Raw genomic sequence first — 22,423 nt, 5'->3', positions numbered from 1 at the left:
CAAAGAGCAAAATTATAGATTACGATATAGGCCTGAAATAGTACATTACGATACAAGTGCGGGAAAGTAGTTTCTTGTCTCGTGTGGCGTTTATGCCCGAGCAAAGCGAGGGTGGAAAGGTACACGAACCGAGAAACTCTTACCCGAACATGTGCCGTATCGTATTTTTTGATACGACGTGTGGAAAGTGCGATTTTCAACGCACGTTTTCTGCCGAGCGTGCGGGAAAGATGCACTTTGCGTAAGGAGTACCGAATTTAACAGAACTATGCACTTTGATTGAATAACTAAATCATTTCGATTTTATTCAAAGCATCTTCAGGTTTATCGTTTTGTTTTCGACGACATAAAACGAGACCGTTATACCTAAAATAATGTATTTAATAAAATACAAAAGTATAAGAAGCTTATACAGTAAATCACACATAGTAGGAAAAACGCTACAATCAGTCAAGATTTGGCGATTGATGTACAACGCATTGCGCTATCCTGTAAGTGTGCGACTACTATTATAGAAAGTAGAAAAGGAAACTGTGCATAGCAGTAATAGCTTAGATATACTCAAGGGCCATAATGCGTTTCGAAGATTCTTATTCTTCAAATTGCAACAGTTAAATTTGCGAGCAACAGTAGTCTATTCTGTATAGGGAATAAGATGTTGATGAAAAATGTTGGTATGTACTGGATAAATCGACTTAAAGGTCGATTGACCTACGTCATAAAATCACACAATGAGTGACGTTCAGTAGGTCTCTGTTCTTGTTTGCCTTATGAATTAATCACATATACAGTCTCCCCTCCCATGTTTTCTCTTTCACGATTTTCGGTGAAGGAGCCACAGACCAACAATTGGTTAAAAATAGATAGGTCCGTTTAGTTTTTAGTAAATATCTTAAGCAAAAATATCGTACGAGTACGGAACTTACATGAAATCAAAACTTAAAGTTTTGTAAATAAAATACAGTTAGTTATAGCTAGCTAAAATAATTTAGAAAAATTTGATCACATAAAATATGAAAAAATAGTGATTTTTAACAATTTTTTTTATGTCGAAGATCTATGATTTGATAAAGATGAATGAATCTGTTTGAAAAAAAATTGAATGAATACATTAATTGTTCAAGAAAGTATTGACTTATGAAATTTTTACGTATTTGTGCGTATACTATTGTGCATATAAGTACAGCTATAATAAGACCAATACTTCATGTCGGCTCAAGTGGCGACTTCAACTACGTACATTCGAGCTCGAACAATGATTCATAGTTGACAGTTTTTACGACTTGTTTTATGAATGAAAATATAATTTTTCGTATTATAAAATCAAATATAATTAAATTTTATGAACTGTAATTTTTCAACTTTTAACTTTACAAACTAATTTGAATGACAAAAATCTAACCATTTTTTACTTCCTTCTACGAAATTATTTATATACTCGTATATTCCGTGCAGTACTTAATTTAGTTCAATTTTCAAAAATTCATTTACATTTGTTTTGTCGTTGCACTTATTATTACTACGTATTTAAAAATACTGTAAAGTTTATTTTATAAAACAGTATACTGTGATTTATAAGATAATAAATTTATCGGTATCATAGAGGAAAATTAACAGAAAATATTGAAGCTATAGTTATCAATACAGGTCAATCAGACGATGAACAAAATGATAATAATTCGTGCAAATAACCTGCGTGGGGTAGCAATAAGATTCATATATTGTAAATTATATTTTATTTTATTTTTAGTATATATGTTGTGTATGTAAATTTTGTCGTATAAGAAAGCAAAAGTAATTTTTTAATTCAAATTTGTTTATAATTATATAGTTGCGCCGTTTGCGTTATAATTGGATGTTTGCGCCTGACATTCTTTCTCTTCTCTTATTACACGTATCCATTTTCGCCGATAGACTCGCGACAGCTGCTTGCCCTCTGTCGTAAAGACGCTGCTAACACATGTGTTCGTTAATCGTCGAAACGCCTTAGTTTCAACACGTACGAGGAAAACCCAAGTACTCGCCATAAAACAAACAGGAACATAGTGCTGCCCACTAGCAAAGGAGATTCAATGTGGGCCTGCCTTACCTACGCATCAACGCGAGTTATCATTGATCCGCTCGAGCAAAAGCCCAAGAGGAAGAAAAACGATTTCACCATTTCTCTAGTTTCCGGAGCGTGCGGTAGTTCGTTGATTTCCGTTCCCGAGTCTCCAACCATGGGCTGTTCCCGTCTTATCCGCGATACCCTGTCGTGTTTGTGCCTGTGGTCGCTACTGTCAGCGAGTTGGACATAGTATACGTCTACTGGTGCGGGGGGTGCTTTCGTTGTCCGTTGCGGCACAGGCTAACAGCACCCCAAGGTATCATCTAGTACAACAGCCTGGAGCGCCTGTAGCCGCTTTCTATAGCCGTTCCAAGAAGTTGGAGGCCTAGGACGCGCTGGTTTTGGGTGCCTCCCACGGTCAGAACATCTACCGGCTATAATCAGATAAGAGATCTCTCGAACTAACGACCGTGTGCACTCGCGTAATCATATTGTAACGGCATGCGCTTATACCAGTAGCTCTCGATACAATATCATGTAGATTAGATTAAATACGGCTGTTCACCCTTCGCGCCTAGGGCTTTTCTTTTACGCCTGGTTCCATCCTTATCTTTTTGATATAATAACAAATTTATTTGCCAATTATTTTCTCTCTTTGTATTTTTTTGGACAATTAAATCAACTAAAGCGTACTTATTCATTGAACATTCGATATTATCTCACTTAAGAATCTGCACCAAACATCCAGTCCCTTTCATGAATGTTTATACATTGGAATTATAACAAATCATTAAAAATCCGTGTTGTTTTTTGTATTTTATACTGCCAATTTTTATCTAGTTATTTTAGCAAACCATGACCTAGTGTCTATTATCAAAACTCTAAGCTTTAGTGATCTAAGTAAGTCCCATACTTGTGCGATTTCTTTTGCTCAAGATATTCACTTAAAATTAGGTGGACCTATCATTTTTTATCCGGTAGTAGGACTCTTCATCGCTGCCATGCTCGAAGCTTGAATCTTTGGAGATTTCAACCTTGTTACAGAATACGAAGATGTTCACGAATGTACCTATATTGGAGATAAAAATTTGTAGCGATCGCATCACTAGCTGATTAATAGTAATATAAAAAATAGTCGTATTACTTTTGACAATTATTTACACCTTCGTGAAATGTTTTCTTTCTGTCGTTCCTTTGTAGCTTGACTAACAAAGTAATATTTTTTGGCACTATATAGCGAGATTATATGATGTATGCCGGTTTAATACTTTTGAAAACTAACTTTGCATTTATGAACTAATGGAATATTAATTACTGAACAATCTTCTATGAAATACATTTCTAGCATTCGTCTTTTGGTTTCACTATTCAAAACCTAGGGCAATTTGTTTATGCACAACATTTATAATTAATAGAAATCAAAAAATCTCTAAATAATTGATCTAATTGATCTAAATAATTGATTTACTAACGTTTCCATGATTTAAATAATGAACCTTACTCAAATGAGACTTTGGTTTTTTGCGGTGTCATTTAGTCATCTTCACTAGAGAACAAGAAAGACGATTACAAGAAAAATAAAGAGTTAATCAAAACTTGTATCGGATTAATGTAAAATATCTTTTCATTTATGTACGATTCTCTTTTTGTCATTAACATTCAATATATTTTAATTTGCAAGGTTCAATTATCTATTTACATCCTAAATATTCATTTGTACACCGTTTTGAAGAAAAAAATTCATGCAAGCGAACCAATAAACACTTCAACTTGCTGCAAAATACATTGCTGGTTTGGCGTATCGGGTTCGGTAATAGACAGACTCGAGACTTAAACATTTGTTATAGTAAATAGATTGAAGCAAGAGATAGATAGATTGATAGATAGATAGAGGGGGAGGGAGAGAAAAGTGAACGGAACACTGTAAAGTACAATAGGTAGTTCTTATAATATGCAGACGATGGAAACACTCGTTAGTGCGTTTCGTCCGGATGCAAGAACTTGATAGCTGTGTAGATGGCATTACGTGATGTTTTCCTCACATGATGTCTCACACAGCACTTAAGATTAGGAGAATATATATGGTTTGTCTGTTATTTTAAACTTTGAAGTCTCGCCTTCTTCTTTTTTTTCTCGGTTAACTTTATTCCACACTAATTTCGGAGATACATTGATGCAGATTCGTTTTTTCACATGCAACTTATACAATGACTCGTTTATAATTGAAGATGAGTTTTCATTACTTTGATTGCGATTAATACTTTTCTCCTTGCACCGGGTCAAAATACTTTTTTCTTTCAATCCAAGTACACCATTACTAGGTAGAGTAGCTTCGAGACAGTTCACGGCTAAAAATAGACAAAAATTCCGTTCGTTTGATGAGAAAGTTAAACAAAATTGCATCACTTAAAACTTCATAAATTCCGAATTTGTGAACTAATCTATCAAGTGACAATTCTTTGGTGCAAATATAGTGTTTAAGCATGGATTACGTTTTTTTCTTTACTATATTCATTGTACTTGTATTAGTCACTGAGCGTAAGTTCACCCTTTATGCAGATCTGGCGAGTAGCCAAAAACGCGTTCTATTTTACGTCTACACTTGTTGGCTCTTAATGTTTATCTGACGTGCTATCGGCGCCAAGTTTCTTTCTGATGAAAATCGAATATTATTATCATCCACGACACATGTTTTACATAAATAAGTTGCAACATTTTTGCTATAATTTCAGTATGTGTATGTTGATTAAAAGACAAGCGATACGCCAAGTGTATATCTATTTATTCAGACTAGTTTCGCATATGAAACTTTTGTGTTTACTAGTAACTACGTTAAGCGCGCTTCGTGTGCTAATCTTTTATTTTATTTTATTATATAGTTCAATGTTTAAGGCAAATGAAAACTTAGATAAGTAAATTAAATATTTGAAATATACATTCCATAGAAACAATCCATTGACATCCGTCTATTTTAATTAATTGGCAAATAAATATTTAAATACACTTTAATTTCAGATTCATTAATATTTTCTAACTCAAAAAAAATGGATGCATGAATAAAATGAAATTACTTCATATTGTTATAGAAAATAATCCACTGATTTTTAGTGTCATATTTATTAATGATATTTATTTGACGCTAAACTTTATAACGAAGAATTTTACTAAGTTTTTAGACACAAGTCACTGTCGTAACCTTGATGTTCAAAATATACATGTGATAGCATGGACAGCTATAAAGCGATAAATTATTTTGAGGTTAGGTCAATTTACGAGTAAATCAATGTACGAGTTATTCGCTTCGTAATACAACACATTTTGCCTAACATAATAATACTTAAAATCTTATTTTCTATTAATTTAAATAATCCATTATTTATCAATGAAAAATAAACTATTATCTTATAACTTTAAAATGAAATTATATCTTTAAAAATAATTTAAAAATAAAAATCTCAACTAAATGACATTTGAATTCTCTCGTCAACCAATCTGATCACGAATGAATTAGTTTAACTTAATTAATCAATACTATATTTATATAAAGAAATCTGAAGAAATCTTAATTTTTCAAAAATCAAAAAATCAAAAAGTCAAAAATATAGACAATCAAATTTTGACGTCATTTGTTGCACGAACTAATCATAATGCTGGATGATCTACTACACATCAATTTTTTAAAATAGGAGGAGGATATGTCCATGCTCTCTTCACAATTAGAGACTATACGTGGATGTGTTTGGTGCGATGCATGGAATTTTACCGTCGTAGAATGAAAATGTAAAGTTCACACTACTTAAAATCGGTCGCATGAATTTAGCTGCGTAGTACCATAAACAGAAAACCAATTTCCATACTAATTTATCAATATACAAAGTGAATTTGCTGTTGGATAACCTCGAAACTTTGATTTGTAACCTTTCGCCTTTTGCTTCACAAGTGTAGCGACAGAATTTAAATGTGCAATCGTAAACGCCACCGCCAACCTTAACAAATGGATTTTCCATCAAGTTTTTCTTATTTTTAGTCGTTTTTTTCCTCAGACTCTTTTGTGATAAACATCTTCATTTATTTTAACGGAGTCACGTTAACTTGAGAACTCTATGCAATAGCTGTAGTACCTTCAAGTATTTGCTTTATACATGCGAAATCTGAAAAAGACTCGAAATCACTAGTAACAGATGCTGCAAGAGATTATTAAATGTAAGGCCGTGATGATCATTTTAAGGAAGCTTATTGTTTGCTTTAACTTTTGGCAACGAAACAAAGTTTCTTTAGAATAGAGCGAGAAATAGTTTATTAAAAATAAACCATTTTCGATCATTGACATGGATTGAAAAAAAATATAAATATAAATATTAAAAAATAAATTTTTCTTCTCGTAGATTAATGATAACATAAGTCTCTCTAATTAGATTAAAATATCGTCATAATTTTATACATTGACTCTGTCAATCAAATTTTTATACACTCTGGATCCATGTAAGATTAGTAACAATGTATTTAAATGAGAGCAACTCACATGACGCATTTAATTTTACACATTTGGATTGGTCGTATCCTCTTTTTCTCTATCATACAAATATTTGCTTTGTTGTCTTATTAACGGTGATACATTTTTTCGTTTGAATATATAGTAGTTATTCGTTTGTCAAACGAACACCTGTTTCAATGATTAATCAATAACTCATTCACGCTTGGCACGTTTCTTTCACAAAACTAAATTTATGATTTATCTATCGCGCGCTTGTCAAAAGCAAAAAAACCCCGTATTTTAATTTAAAACTTAGTAATACTTAAATTACTTTGTTGCTTAAATGCTTGCTCGAGTGAGTTGTGTCGCGCAATATACATGCAATTTGCAAATCGAATGAAAAAAAAATTTCCAAGCCAGCAGTATACTCGTCTGTGTCATTTGAAATTTGAAAGATCACGACGCTTGCTAATAATATAATTGGTTAACTATTTCTTACGTCGCGCACGTAAGGAACAGAAAAAAGAGAAATAATTCTTTTAGACTCACATCCACTGGTAGTGCGCGCACATTTTGTAAAGTTTTAAAACAAACTCGCTCGCTTCGCAAGTAGGCGCCGTTATCGAGAGAATCTGGTTTATATGCTTGTGCGCGCGCCGCTTCAAAGACCTTTAGTACTTTCTAACAACAAGGACTACAATTAAAGCCCCATTAAAGCGTCTGGTAACTTTTTTTCTGTTTCCTTTCTCACCACTTCGTGGCTTCTCTCGTTTATCTTCAAGGTAAAAAAAACGAGTGATTTTAATGAAACGCACTCACGTTTGGAAAATAACAAAAAAGTTGACAATTTTTATGTAATTTCTCGAAAATTTCTACGAGGGTTGTTTGAAATCGAAGAACAGCATATCGTGATTTTGTTTTTGCTCGTTAACAAGCTCTGCGAAACATGCAATTCAAAAATAGTACAAACACAGATGTGCCGAGGCTCCTTCCAGATTTTAACGAGCTACTTTTGGGCTAATTAAAAAATTAAATCAATTATAAGCCGCAGCTTTGATTGGGAAGCTTTTACGCGAGCAGTAATTTTCTAAATTTATAACTCAGGTGTCGAGACAAGCGAAAAAAAAACCGATCGAACGACAAAGCTGGTGGCCAGTGGCGGTAGTTTTTTATATTCATGTCACAATAACGTTTATTTGAAAAAACAACGTTACCATAAAAATACCAGTAGCATTTTACAACGACAATGCTGTTTATTATTTAAGACTTTTTCCGACGGACCATTCAATAAAGACCAATGAGAATTCTCATAGAATATACGACTACCTGACAGTCGGATTAATTTGAATTTTATGCTTTTATAGGGTATTTATCACTGCACGCATCGCGCGTGCTCGTTACATGGGGCTACTGTTAAAGCATAATTTTTTTGCTTTCAACATTTTAACGGCTATCGCGTACCGTTCTTCCTATTAATTTTCAATGCTTTTATTGGTAATTGAAGTTCAAATTCTACTTACAATCATTTCGGAATCTTTTTACGATTTTCACATCACGTTCATTTCAAAAATGGCTCAAATCATTTTGATTGACTTACTTAGATAAGCATTAAGCAACATTTTAATATTAGTTTCAATATCAATAATAATGAAATTTGTTTCACAGCGATTGTCAAAAATCTATCTATATGGCAATTATAAGACCTATGTTATTTACATATTTTTATTCAATGTTCACCGTAGTACTCAAACATTCGATAATTATTCAATTGAACTATTTACAAATAAAACCATGAGAAATCTTTCATAAAACCAAAGAAAAAAATATATTATTGCCTTTACAATGAAATCTGCTAATGGTTATTCACACTTCGTTGAACGAAGCTATGCCCGCATGTTTATTACAAAAAAGAGGCACAGAACCCTCCAAGTTAAAAATCGCTCACGGGGAGTCTGTCAAAAACAAGAAGAAATGAAGGGACTTCTCTTTTCTTTTTCTTTCCTACGCGGTTTGCTTTTGTGTGCGCAGCGCAGCGCAGACGACCAAGAAACTTTAACCGGCGTGACGTTTACGATCCCGCAGATACTAGTGCTAGTAAAATCTTCGAAGAAATGTTACATATAGCATTGATAATCAAAGTTATATGCACGAGAGTATAACAAACGCACCCCAGCTTCTCACATGAATTACGACAACAAAACTCAATGGCTAGAGACTTTTTAAAAATTTAAGGCTAGACTTGACGCAAATAAAGTTTTTTTCTTGCATGCGTGCACCTCTAATATTCAAACATTGCAATAGTTCATGAACTGTCCCCAAAAACCAAACGAGGAAACAATGCATTGTTAAAAATTTATGAATCCATCAATTAATGTACGTATAAATTATAAACAAATAGAAATTTTCAAAAGATGTTTATAAAATTTTCAAAAACTTATTATATCAATCGACTCTACTGGAAAAAGTTAAGTTTATAACGATTCCACATCAATATGACGACCTCTGATGAAAAACCGCCAAATAGATTTTTTTTTAGGATTCATTAAAGCAAATTCTTTTTCAAAATTTCGATACTTCTTTAAATTGCTTAAATATCTTTTAATAAACAATTGGAAATGGAAAAAAAAACCCCGAGTACTGTTTTTTATTTATGCAATGTACGGTATAGTTAGTTTGGGGTTATCTAGTTTTGATTTGACTTAGGTATCAATGGGGACCCTCTTTGTTAGTATTTGTATTGTTTGACCCAGAAAATTTGTTCTCATGTCATCTTAATCTTGTAATATATAAAACGTAAAAAAATAAGCTATAGAATGCATTGCTTTCGCAAAGTTTCTTTTTACATATAACGCCATTTTTTAATCGCGTAGCAATCTTAACTAACGTGTTTAAGCGAAATTTTCTGTCTGTGGATAAATATGATTCTCTATGTTACGTTTAAGTAACAAACTGCGACAAATAACAACGCATGTATTTCACGTCGAGACAGAGGCCTTATTTTGGCGTTGATCATGCGCACTTGAACGCTGCGTAGTATATTGTCAATATTGTCAGTGGAGTAACTAATCACTGTTAATTAGTTTTGTGACGAATGTGATCAATGCACAACGTACTGTGCCACGTCCAAATGCAGATGACCATCATCACAATAAGACCCCAGCCCTTAAAATAATCGTGTTTGATCGGCCGCCATTTGCAAATGCCCCCACTTTTGTAGGTGGAAATTTAGTTTTACGATGTCCATACATTAATCGACGGACGTTCACGATATGTTGCTTTCTTGTGCACTTTTTAGAATCAGCTCTTGAATTATAACAATGTACTCATATGCTGTGACAACAGACCATAAAAAATTAACGCTTCGCTAGGAATTTTCATAATGCAGAAGAATACCTGATTGAGTTACTAATTTTTTGATAGTCGTCGGATTGTTGCCTCTCATTAAACGTGTAATTTAATGAAAATCAATAGAAAGATATCGTGAGAAAATATCCTTATAGGCATAATGTCGATGTTTTAAAACTTGATTTACATTTTACTAACAAACTTTCTTTTCTGTGCAGCAAAGAATTGACGTTGACCTATTAGACGTTATAATTATGAAGGAAATTATAAAAGATTGTTAATGAGTTCCTAATTTTTTGTGGCATACATATACCATTTTAATAATTAATTCTATGTAATTAAACGCTGATTACTAATGCAACATTCCTTTCACTTGTAACAACTCTGCGATATTTCATCGCAATAAACTATGCAGAGAGTAATAAAATTGCATTTTAAAAGCCTTATTCGTTGCCTAACGTACATATAAGAGATATAGGCGCGCTAGCAACGAGTTTTAATATATAAAGCAACTAAACCTTCTAACTATGAGTCTTTTTTGTGATCCTTGGGGTCTTTTATGCCTCTGGCGTACCTATTAAAATTTTTTTAATACACTGTATAATGCAATACTTTTACGCTTGCCACCAACGACTTCTAAGCTTTCAAACTGTAAGAATGCTTTTTTTCTAGGTAGTAGAATTATTGCTCATCGTGATTTTTCAACTTTCCGTGGCGAAACGTAGTAAAAACACGCAATATTGTAATTTAAAGCTTAAATCTGAGAGAATCGCTACTCTTGTGATAGACGCAGCTGTGTTGCGAATGCACGAAACAGTACATTGTAAGCACAGGTGATGTTTTTGTCTATGATCTCTTCCGAAAGATGTTTTCAAAGGACTTTGACAATAGGGAGTTGGCGTTAAATGAGAAACGGTCAGTTTTTCGTTCCCGCGTAGAGAGGTTGGCCTTCGTTAGAGTCTTAGAAGCTGGAACAGAAAAAAATTGCGAATGTGTGTGCCATAGAGAGCTGTAGTTCCCTTTTGTCGCGACTGCCGCAGCTCAGACGCACGCTGAACCTTTATGTTGTCGAAACGGTCGCGCTGTGATTTTACGAGCGCGTAGGGTGAAAAATGGGAGAAAGAGAGAAAGACGGAGAGAGAGAGAGAGAGAGAGCAAGGAGGTACGTAAGAAGCCACAGCAGCCACAGCAGCAGCGAACACTTTACTGAAAGACGATAAACCTCCGCCCACCTCGCTCGTTTTCATTTTAGCTACGTGCTAGGATATATGTGTCTCCGTGCGCGCGATCGTTTACGACTTTGCTTCGTCGAGACGGCGACAACGCTTATAATCTGCTCTGCCATGTGTTGCATTTTTATTTTATTATTATCGCGCGCAGGACTAGATGCAACGCGGAACTTTGATTCGTTTGCTGCGCAGATCATTCATTAAAAAAGTCGCTTACGCTTACGTTATTATTCCAGCAGATCGTCGCCATGGCGATATAAAACATCGGACATTAACGGCCTTATAGATGGACCGATTGATCCTCTTTCCCGTTCTGTTCGTTGCTGCCGCTGCTGCTGACGTGTTTATCGGTATAAGTTCTTTTACGAGCTTGGAGGGCAGTAAAACCGCGAAAACCGCGTATCCGCCGTCTCCGTCATCGTCCTATCGGCGCGATCCAGAAGCAGCAGCAAGCGACCGACCGACTTGATATTTCAAGTAGACGAGAAAATTTTACGGTCTCTCATAATCGCGAGAATTTTCCTTTCCTTTCTTCAGCTAAAGTATGCGTGTGTGCATGTGAATACGAGAGAGAAGTTGCAAAAAATATACATGTGATGACGTACCATTTTTTTTGTAGGTGGCGCGCACTTCCTACGCATTAAGCAAGCACCGATTCATTCATGAGAGTGCAATTCTCAATTCCCCGCACTTGGGTCAGTATGAAACTATCAATTTAATCGACACCTACCACTCCCTCTTACTCTCCTTATCCGTCGCTCATTCTCTTTTAACGATATGCGCCGCCGTCTTCTCCTTCTTTACTTGCGGATGCGAGGGTTGCTGAATGCCTTGCACGTCTGCTTGTGCACGTATTTATACACCGGAATGGCTTTCATTGGCCCGTTCCACTCTCAACTGGCATTTTCTAATTAAATCAGCGAGTGGATTACTAACTCGCCTCTGCGACGTATTACGTCTAACTTGTCGAAAAGGTACATTTAGTTTATGTGATTTGCATCGATTTAGTACTAAATCGCCGGCACTAAATCACCAGCATATTTTCGACGAACACTTTCTTTTTCTCTTTCTTTTATTCCCCAACTGATACTTTTATTATTCTCGTCGCTTTTTTACACACTTTGTATAAATCCAGCAGAAAAACTATCAACTTTTATGAACTGACTACATCATTTCCAACAACACACAAGTCAATCTCGATCGTAGCTAGAGAGAAAGACAGAGAGACAGAGAGACAGAGAAATTGAATTCATCAAAATATTCAAATGTCCGCGTGCAAGGTATTTACATTAAGCGAAAGCCATGAAACGCGAGGTCGTAAAAAGTGAGCAAGCGAACGAGCGAGTCCAATCATTTTAGCTTCGAAAACCATGGCAGGATGCATTCGTCTCTTTCTGTCTGTCTGGATGTATGTCTGTCTGTCTGTCTCTCTCTCTCTCTCTCTCTCTCTCTCTCTCTCTCTCTTTCTCTCTTTCGTCAATCCGCGAGTTACGACACAGTCTGACGGTAAATCAGCGTTTAGCCAATAAATCGGCAATCGTAAGATGAAGAAAAAAAGAGTACGTCGAAGGAGAAGATGGCCACGGCAGCGAGTTGTAAATCATACTTTTACGAGGCACCCCATGGCCATATCGCGAAAGAGCAGCGCAGAAGGCCAATGGAAATGAGAGAGAGAGAGAGAGAGAGAGAGAGAGACTCTTTCTCGCAGCGATGTTGATTGGGCTTTTATGACTCTGTAATTATGGATGGGTACACTCTTTCTTGAGCGAGAAAGAGAGAGAAGCTTAAATCGTGACTTCTTTCGTTGACGCGAGCGGTGATCGCCGTAGTGCAGAGAGATGTGTAAATTAAGCGCGAGCTATAAAAATGCAAATCAACGCGATGGACGATGAGTGAAGAAGCTATCATTCGAGTAAAAGAGAGAAAGAGAGAGATACGCGATCATCTTTATTTTTGAAACTTTTTGGATAACATTTCATTAATGATTAATTATTATCACGGCAACTTACATTCGCAATGTCTACGCTTACGGGCAATGAACTAAAATCATTTATAAATATTCTATTTTATAAGAGAAGATCCGCACATATCTAAGAAGGAATATTTAAATATTCAATGAACGTTAATAAATATGAAAAAATTGTTATTTTTCGGACATTACGTCTATTTAGGTGCTGACGAACTGATATGTTGTATCTTATTTTATTAATATTTTACTCTTTGTCAAGATATTCATGTTATGCATTGTATAACATTTTCTGTTAGTTAACGAGTAAATACTTTTATATATTAAGAGTGTTTTCTTGTGATTTCAAAATAATTTTCGATGAAGTAAATTAAATATTGGAATAAATACTTTGTTAGCGTGTACTCGCATATAAATTCCATGATTAAAGATTTTATAGCATAATTAAAGACATCAAATCTCTAATCCGACGTAAAATCATAAAAAATCCAAGACTTTATATCGAAATCGTCTCTACTTTAACGACGAAATCTTTGTATTACAGCTGAAGCCGCGTACAGCGAACTTTAAAGATTCGCGCGCTCTAACTAAGAAACAACGGGGAGGACTACTAAAAACTTTCAACTATATAAAATCCTCTTTTTGTACGGCATAGCCTGCGGAGATTAAATGCAATAATTCATCGACACGGCTTTCTATAATAGTCGAATATTCCGATTTACGTCTATTCAAAGAAATTATAAAAAGACACAAAAAAAGTGTCGATTCTCCGACCGGTATGTTAGTCACGAATTTACGTAAAACGAAAAGCTTTTTTGTCACTCGAAAAACACTTTTCCCATGCAGACTCGTAAAAACGTTTCTCTTCCCCTCTCTTTCATTCCCCAAAGAATAAGAGAGCGCGACATTGTATGCCCAAAGATTTTACGAGTTCAGCGCTCTTTGTTATGCTACAATTTGTCACGCTGCAACCTCGACTTCCGACGTGTGAGGCACATAGTCAGAAAGAGCTACGCTCGATCGTAAAATCAGCTATAGTGCAAAAGCAAAAAAGTGGCATATAGTTAGACGATACGTAATGGATACATAGATAAACAGTCATATACATTGCCGTTGAAATTGAAGTAAAACAGCCCTCGGGGGTGTTTTTGCTACCACCTTGAGAGGTGTACGACACATTTACACGTGTTCGTCTCCCTACCATATTTCATTTGCGACTAAAGTCAATGCAGTTTTATTGAATTATTTTTTTATTCCTTTTAATGTCAATTGAAGATTCAGAGACCCTCAGTGAATCATGACGTGATGTATATAATCGTATTGATTAGTAATTAATAATTGGCGGAAAGGCCTTTTTTCATATGCTGAAGATTGCACTTATCTACGGCAGTAAAGAAAAAAAAATAATTTTTTACATAGCATTGATCGACTGGCAAGAAAGCGAGCGGGCAGACTTACACATGTATATAAATCGATTCTATTGTTATGTACAATAGCAACTCTACAAAAGAATAGGCAAGAAAGTTTTGATTAAAAAAAAATAGTAAAACGTAGTGTTCGCTTTCTTTCACTCGTAACGAGCAATTTTTTTAAAAACAATAGCTTTGTTGGAAGAATTTAGAAATAAATGAAAATCTTCGTTGTCACCAAGAATGCGACTAAAACAATTGAAATTCTGCATCATTTAAGTGAACTGACGACAACATGTTGTTTCGATCTGAAGATTGCAAACGATAGTCTCCATCGTATCGATCGTCTTGATATTTTATGGAAAAAATGAAGGTGCTTGAAATCGTGTGTAACTTTTTGACGAGGTCGTTATGTGAGTGTTGCCGGCGAAGGTTGGCACGTCGTCGTCGCACTGCCGCCGGTTTGGAGGTAACCAGTTAAAAGATTAGTACGCTTCACGAAAGGCGGGGAAACTCTTTGTTTATGTCTGCAGTTCTAAAAGGGACTTTAATATTCTCTCGAGTATGGTATAAGTGTTTATGTATGTGTGTGTGTGTGTGTGTGTCGCTGAAATGAGCGCAGAACAAGTCAGCGGAATGTTGTTGTCTTCGAACGCTCGCGAGCAAATGCACACGGCTTTATAGCCTTGTCGTAACTGCCCTCGTCGGCGACCAAAAAAAAAGAAGAAAAAAATGCCTCATTCTTTGCAAATTAAATTTGCATTCTTTTTTAAAGGCGTATTCGCCACGCTGGATATTGTGCAACGCTTTTAGAATGATTGTTTCGTGGGCTCTGCTGACATTAATTTACGAGTGGCGCATCGGACATTTTTGGGGTCAATCCTTGCCGCGCTTTGTTGTCCCACTAGCCAAAGTAATTAAACTGCTTGGATATGTGTGTACGTGTGTGTGTGTATAATTACCTAGTGAATTGTAATTTATGTTATTAGATTTTTTACATTGCTTTTAATTCTATCTTTTACGAGTTTTTTCAAGGATCCATAAAAATAGTCGTGCTTTGCAATGGACGCTATACAAGCGTTACATTTTTTCTCAAGTAAAAGCATTCGATGATTGAGATATTAAAAGTCATGATCGTTAAATTGAATAAGGTCGAAAGTAAGAAAAGAAAAATTAATATTTTCGTTAGAGTGAAATTGAGTACTTATCCGACTAGTAAATCTTTGGCGTGCTTCACGGCTTACTCTCTCATGGGTTATCGTTCCATAACTTATTTCTCATAACTTCAAAGAGTTAGAAATGTTTATGCTGCACTTGATGTGAATTCCGGATGGATTTCATCTTAACAAAGGATCGCTTGGTACTGAGAGAGCAGTGCGCTGTGGCATAAAACTCGAAATTACCGTAGTATTTTACATTTTGATATATGTCCCAGAAACGTAAATGTGAAACACAGGTAATTCAAGAACGCTGATAAATAATTCTCTACAGCGCGAGCCGTTGCCAAAATTAATTTGCCACTGAATCGCTGTGGTAAATTATTTACCTTTTTCTTCTGCAACAGCGCATCGATATGAATTTCACGCAAAAGTCTTAATAAATCATACACACAGTTGCGTATTTTTGGTTCGTCCATCGAAGGAGTTTTTTGGAAAAAGAGAGAAAAAAATCGCAAAATCTCGCTTGCACGAAATCAGCTGCGGCTATATTCGCTTTGGCACAGCACGTTTTTCGCTCAGTCGCTCGGTGAAACGAGCCCTGGTTAGGTGCACGTATGAAAACTAAGTCCGGGTTTCATTTGACTGGCTTTACGACGGAGACATAAAATAGATTTTACTGTCGACTCGCTCACTCGCACTGGCGAGAGAGTTAGTAACATTGCTTTAGAAGGGGATGCGAAAAACAAGAGGGAAGTAGCCTCGCTCTTCTTCGTTTTTTTTTCTTCTTCATCCTCGAAGCAACTTCCTCTTTCTTTGGCACGTACCTTCATCCTACAGCCCGATCTCCTTTTGAGATTTTGTCTTTTTACTCATTTCCCGTGTGCCTACATCCTCCGCTTCTAAAACTTTGCTCATGAGAAATCGCGCGAAGGCACGCGTAACAACCGTTCGCCAAAGTACACTTCCTTCCATCCATATAAAGTTATGCTTCTATTGTTCGGCCTTATTTTTCGTTTTGCTATTTTTCGCCTGGCATTTCAGGCATTTCCCACTGAATTTTTATTCAAGTCAAATAGGGAGAGAAAAAGCTCGCGTAGCTTTCAAGAACTTTCGCACGCAAAGAAACTGATAGTAAGGCAATCGAACGGGTAATCGAAGATCAATTCCGACTTTTGATTTCAGAAGCAAGCATGAGCCACCAATTCAAGATAGAAAAGGCCGAGAATACGGACTAACCCAAAGATGCGCATGACATTTACAGTGCGAACCGCAGCATCAGCAACAGCTAGCGGTGAGGAGTTCGCTAAAGGAAGTTCTCCTCTTCTCTTCATTGCGCTTCGCTTGAAGCGAAGAAGAAGGCGACAAAAGGAGAAAACCTTAGTACGAATAAGGAAACAGCACAAAAGGGTTCCCAACATGTGCATTATGCTATATAATGTTATAAAAAAAGTAGAAAGTCATACATTCAAAGTCAGCTGGCGAACGCGGGGTGGCAACTTGTGACTCTGTATGCGTGTGTACGTATTGCAATTCTTTGCTTTTCAGGGTCTCTCACGCCGCATTATTTGGTCGTTCCACGAATTGAGAAGTTTTGAAAGTGTCGGCGAAGAAACGAATCGATATACAACAATGGAAAAGAAATACACTGCTCTCTGTTTTTGCGGAGCGCATCAACATAACACTGCACGCGAAAGAGCGCCTGTGGCAGTTGGGCAGGAAGAGGTAAAATTGCGGTAGCCAATGCACTAAAAGATACGCGTACACATATGCACGTAGAGAAACGAGAGAAAAAGGAAACGTCCAAACCGCGAACAGAGACATTATGTATGTCCGCGCACACTTTGAGGAGAAGGAAAGAAAGCCGCGACTTCTTAAGGGATGCAAATTGCCCTCTGCTCCCCTGGCCGGGCGCACACGATTTCGTCTTTTCGGACATCTGCGACGTCGGAAATGGCGCGCAAAACGTAATCCCGTGAACACATTTTTTCTTTTGGGTTGTTTTTGTTAATTACTTTTCCGTTCACTTGAATGTGACAAGAGCCGATTTTTCGGCGAGAGATCGTTTGTGTTTTCGGATGTTTTTTGCGGGTTAGACTCTATTGTGTACGCTTCTCTTGGTCTTGAGAACGAAGGAATGTTTGTTCAGCAACTTTCTCTCCTCTTTTCGCTGAAAAAAAAGCAACAAGCGATTTGATGAATGCGCATGGGAGTATGTAGTCGTGACGAGGAGTAATGATAGTTAAGTTGCTGTTAATAATTTAACTCGGCGTTTCTTTTTTATTTATTGTGATACTTTGATTGAGGCGTATTAATGAGTGCAAACAAGAGTCAAACCAAGATTAAGCATTGTATAATATAAAGTAAATCGATAGATGGACTGCTCAATCTTGTCAAGTTTTTTAATTACAGGTGTATTTCTCGTTTACATTTTAGAGATAACAATACACTAAAAGGAGCTCTTTCGTTTTATGTTTTATCTAAGTTCATTAATATATTACGTCGTCTTAGTAGAGTTAATTATTTGATTTTTTTCAAATTGGTTGTACAACTCAATGTTAAATATTTATTTTTCTTATTGCCAGCATTGAGTAAAGCCCGGTAAACGTTAACATTATATTTTGGTTATCATACTCTTAGAAGAATCATTCGTTGATTTGTTATATAAAAATTCTCAAGTTATTTTTAACGATAATAATGAAGTACATAGAAAGAATTAATAAGCATAAACCTCTTTTTACTTTGTGATTTTTATTGATTATTTTATTCGATACTATTAAAAGTAGAGAAATTGTTGAAGAAATAACTATTTTTGCGAATGACTTATTTTTCAATGTAAACTTAAAAAAAAACTCGTTTCAAATTTTACGAAAATATTGGAAATTTTACTCAGTATGATAAGCATTGATATGTGTAGAATTTATTTTTTATAGCTGCATATGAATAAGTAGTTGAAATATTTTACATTAACATTTTCAATTTCAAAATTAAAATCATTTAAGCAGATGTACACTTCTTGTCTAATAAAAAATTATAAGGTTTCAATTTCAGTGAAAATGCAAAACTGAATTGAAAACTTATCTTGAAAAGTTCGTCACTAATTACTTTAATACTGCCTTCTTTAATTTGTATCAAACATCAATGTTGTTATAAAAAAACTATGAATTGCTGCTAATAATATTCACTTATATCGCATACACACAAATGTTCACAGTTACGGTGTAATGTTGCAAATTTTTTCTTCTCTCAAAACTATTTCGTATACGTACTATATATTATGTAAAGTCACGAATATAACATGAATATATTTACAAAATTATACAAATTCAACCAAATGACATTTGTAAAATGTAACCAATTGTTCTGCAAGAAAACAAATCATAAGCTCGCGTGATGTTCCTACAGATATAAAACTTTAATGTATTTGAAAAGCAGAAATATTTTAAACTAAAAAAAGTAACCGGATATGTGTGCATTATATAGTAATTATTCTGCAAGGGATTTGATTGTTCATCCGGCCTATAAGGTTAAATATATACTTCATGATATGGAATCGTACTACTGCGTAAGAAATTAAGCGAAGTATAAAAGTCTACATACATACCACTTAGTCTAACTATTAATTTATATTTAAATACATGAACAATAAATCTGAGCGTCCTAGAGAGTTTGTACCGGTTTACGTATAAACCATGTAAAAATGCAATGTCTGCAAAATTTAAGATCAGCGAATATTGCAAATTTGAGATTTCACAAGCAGCTACGCCAGTGATTATTGAAGATATATGCGCGTACTTGCGATTCATATGTACAACTTGCCAATTGTTCGTAAACTTGGTGTACTTGGCATATTTTAACTGTTATAAATTGTAATAAATCAGTAATGAAAAACAAAGTACTGGCTAATTTATTCCATAGTACTGATTATTTTATTGTCTATCACAATTTCAAAGAATTTTTCAGTAAAAATTGAAAAATCGGAAGCTGACAGAGTTAAAGAAAAACATATAATGTCTTGAAATACAGATTGTTAAGTAGCACGTTATCGAAGACACGGTTGTAATAACTTCATTGTGTTTGACGTATCTTTTTTGTAAATGATCGTTAGTTAAGACGTTTTCTCGCAAACGAAGACATCAATTTAAGTAGGTATAATATAACATAAATTTTCCAAGATTAGCTATCTGAGTTGACTAAAGTTTCGATACTCAAAGGAAGTAATTGAACAAGCAGTTTTTTAACAGTCTATCAATTCCAACTATCAAAATTAATTACACACATTCTCGCTGCTTTTGAAATACTATCAGTTGTATAATATAAAAGAAAATTAAGTATAAAATTATGCGTACTGAAAAAATATTGAGCTCTACATTAAATGATAGTATGCTCTACATGCACGTGCTATTTGACTATGTTCACTTTAGCGTTGTTAGATATGCAAATGTCTTTATCTTTACACTACAATGACAGAAATTCTTCTGTAGAACTTTATATTCATCACTTATCGCTGGCAGTATTCCATCGCAAAGTTTATTTTAGTACTTTTAATCGATCGTGTGGGTTTTTACGGCTATAGGAACAGCATACATCGTCTTTCATTTGTCTAAAGAATGTCGCTCTTGTTTCCACGGCATAACGCTTCAAACTGAAGCACTTATGTAAGTTCCAAAAATCTGTCTTTTGCTTTCAGTTTTAAATAATCCAGAGGTATACTCATATGAAAACTTATAAAAAGAGTTGTTAGCAAAAAGACATTTCACAGAATAATGACAAGTAATAATTGTGTAAGAAAAATAGAGTAGAAAGTTGATTTTTAACTAATACAACGTTCTTTAGGTAATGACGTCCATTAACGTACTGTAACTGCGCTCACGTGTTGTGTGAATAAACGCGCGTGTACACATATATATGCGAAAAAGTCCGGTGACCATGGTTTTACCACCTGAAGACTCTCTGTTACAAGAGGAGGCGAAAGCGACTTCGCCTTCATATTTCTTCTCGCTCTTTCGCTGGGCTTGCTTCTCGCTTTCTCGCTCTTCCTTCTACTGATTCGGAGTGTAGACCTATAAACGTCGCCGTAGCGTTTAAATATCCGCCATCCCGACATGAATTACAAACTATACTGCCGTGTAGCTCTGGCGAAAATATGCAACTCCAACGCCATCACTGGGCGTTTGCTTTTTACATGCTTTACTTACAACTTGTATATTTTTTTAGTCCTGATTACTTCGTGTTTTCTATCAATTTATTCAAAATATGTAAAATGCTAATTAGGAAATTGACATAATATGTATAAGTACATAGAAAGACATTCGACGTTATTTGTTTGTTAATGCATTTGCTTGGCTAGCAAAAATACTAAAACGATATTTTATTTTTATAAACTTTTTTTATATAATTTTGTAAAATCATTAGTTCAAAGTTTTTGAATAAATGTTCTGAAATATACTTGCCGATTTATGCTATAATTTTGAAACAAACTTCATCAAGTTAAACTATCCGTTGATATTGCACATCGTTTATAAATATATACCACTATTAAAAAATTCTTATTTTTATAAAATTAACTTCTATTCCTGCATGTTGCTCATTTCACTAGAGCACTCAATTATTCGCCGATCTCCAGATAACTTCTAGACACATCAAATACACATAAATTCATATGCTTCGTATCGCTCTTATCCTTATTTCGCTATAAGTCATTTGTACCAAAGAATACATTTGACTTCTTTGCATCGAGAATGGTCATTTAATTTTCATGACCTAATAATATAAAAGAATTGTAAACGTAAATGATTCATTGAACGCGTAAAATTATCGTGTAAAATTATGATCTATACTCATCTCTCTCACTCTAAGGTTAGTGCTATAAAATAAATTTATTGATTTCTTTTTCCTCAAATTTATAAATAAACGAGCCATACGAATATTTTTAATTGATTGATGAAAACTTCTTCAGCAAAATAAATTTTTTAAATATTATAATATTTGTAGATTTAATAGCTTTTTAAATTCCACTATTTTTTAAATAATAGTAACTATGGATTTATTTAAATTTGATCAAAATCATTTAATTTACCTTGAATTTAATTTGCTGAAAAATAAAATATACATTGATTATAGCTTCGGACTGTTTCATAATCATTATTTGCACTCATTTAAATCTTAGTTAAACTCTGATTTGAATTGAAATGTAATAACGTTGCCAACGAAAAGTAGATTATCGACAGACTGTCGATAAAAATGTTTTCTTACATTAGTTTGTTGGTGAAGTCAAATTCTATAATATCAGTATTCGACAGTGAGGTGCTCTTTAAAAAAGTTGAGCTTTCAATTTAAAAATAGAAAAGTTTTTATAATATATTACCACTAACGACAGTTATTTAACGTTCTTAAAGTAGCTAACTTATAAGTTTATAAGATGATATGATTAAATTAATTATTTTTCAATCTAAAATTGTTGTTTATATTAAAATTATTCGCAATTACGTTCACTTGGAACAAAAATAAATAAAAAGTAAAACATTGCTATTTTTATTACACTACCTTGAGTGTTATATATGTGTACTTGTACAAGTTTTTTTCAAAACTTGATAAGATTTTTAAAAACATGTAATTTTTACTACTTTATGATATTATTGCTTTATTAGCAATATGATATAGAATATATTTTTGACCGCTTTTATTAAAAAGTTTAGTAGAAATTTATTTTACATTTGATAGTTATAAATTTTATTTTAATTCTTGCTTTTATTAATATGAAAGTGGTCATAGCGATATCTTACATAAAGTATTA

The 22,423-nt window shown here is 34.5% G+C and overlaps 1 protein-coding gene across 6 annotated transcripts in view; it reads left to right on the top strand.

The window, feature by feature from the left end:
• The window catches only part of LOC131667339 (protein doublesex-like), a 55,597-nt gene extending 36,097 nt beyond the window's left edge, over positions 1-19,500 (top strand). For 3 of the 6 annotated variants that reach the window (XM_058940671.1, XM_058940674.1, XM_058940672.1), the window contains one exon: positions 16,813-19,500. In XM_058940671.1, the coding sequence (XP_058796654.1) occupies positions 16,813-16,865 (53 nt within the window). In that variant the 3' untranslated portion in view covers positions 16,866-19,500. Of the gene's footprint in view, positions 1-11,714; positions 11,791-16,812 lie in introns of all 6 variants that reach the window. The other 3 variants (XR_009302192.1, XR_009302191.1, XM_058940675.1) reach the window with 3 other exon arrangements.
• Positions 19,501-22,423: the final 2,923 nt, after the last annotated feature.

Source organism: Phymastichus coffea, unplaced genomic scaffold (genome assembly GCF_024137745.1).
Source record: "Phymastichus coffea isolate CEN01 unplaced genomic scaffold, Cenicafe_Pcof_1.1 PCOF00065, whole genome shotgun sequence".
NCBI lineage: Eukaryota > Metazoa > Arthropoda > Insecta > Hymenoptera > Eulophidae > Phymastichus > Phymastichus coffea.
The sequence above is the reverse complement of the archived record's forward strand: the minus strand, read 5'-3'. Positions and strand labels throughout refer to the sequence as shown.